At 63.2% G+C, this 912-nt stretch overlaps 1 protein-coding gene across 1 annotated transcript in view; it reads left to right on the plus strand.

Moving 5' to 3' along the window:
• LOC104132582 (protein-glutamine gamma-glutamyltransferase 2) overlaps window positions 1–912 on the plus strand; it is a gene marked incomplete at its 5' end in the record, with an annotated part of 12,782 nt that overhangs the window by 6,210 nt on the left and 5,660 nt on the right. Inside the window, 2 exons of the mRNA XM_035901313.1 lie at window positions 288–569; window positions 725–908. Of these exons, the coding sequence (XP_035757206.1) occupies window positions 288–569; window positions 725–908 (466 nt within the window). The remainder of the gene's footprint in view (window positions 1–287; window positions 570–724; window positions 909–912) is intronic.

Raw genomic sequence — 912 nt, forward strand, 5'->3', positions numbered from 1 at the left:
CCCGCGGGGGCGGAGCCGCGAGGGGCTCTGGGCAGGATTTTCCCACAGGCAGGGAGAGCAGGGACCGGCTGGGGGTCAGCTCCCACCGCGCAGTCCCACGCTGGGCGGCTCCTCCTGGGCCAGGCACGATGTCTCCGGGCGCTTGGCCACGGCGTGGGCCCGCTGAACCTTCGCTTGCCTTTGTCACAAATTAGCATCACCGCCTGGTGATTAACGAGCTTTGATTAATGCTGGTTCTCCACAGACCCTTCAGGGCTTGGGAACACCACGCATCTGTCCGGGAACAGCCTGGGCTTTAACCGGTGCCGGGAGCCGGCCTCCCCGCGGGGCCGGGGCAAAATGCGGGCCGGCCCCCGTCAGAGCCATCAAGGAGGGCGACCTGCAGCTGAAGTACGACATCCCCTTCGTCTTCGCGGAGGTGAACGCCGACGTGGTGTACTGGGTGGTGCAGCGCGACGGGTCGCAGAAGAAGAGCACCCACTCCTCCGTTGTGGGGAAGAACATCAGCACCAAGAGCGTGGGCAGGGACAGCAGGGAGGACATCACCCACACCTACAAGTACCCAGAGGGTACGGGGCAGGGGCAGAGGTGCCCAGGGAGGGGAGGTGTTGGGAAATGGAGTGGGGAAATGATTAATTAATGCAGCAGGGATCAGGGGAAAGCAGCCCGGCCCGTGCCCTCCCCTGACCCCCCTGGGAACCACGTTTTTCTTGATGCACCACAGGGTCTGAGAAGGAGAGAGAAGTGTTTGTGAAGGCAGAGCACGAGAAGAAATCCCTGCGGGAGGCGGACGAGGGGCTGCACCTCAAGATCAAGCTGTCGGAGGGCGCCAACAACGGCTGCGACTTCGACGTCTTTGCCGTCGTCAACAACAACACGGACGAAGAGCGCATCTGCAGGCTCATGCTGTGC

The sequence above is a fragment of the Egretta garzetta genome, unplaced genomic scaffold (assembly GCF_000687185.1).
Source record: "Egretta garzetta isolate BGI_Z169 unplaced genomic scaffold, ASM68718v1 scaffold999, whole genome shotgun sequence".
Classification (NCBI taxonomy): Eukaryota; Metazoa; Chordata; class Aves; order Pelecaniformes; family Ardeidae; genus Egretta; species Egretta garzetta.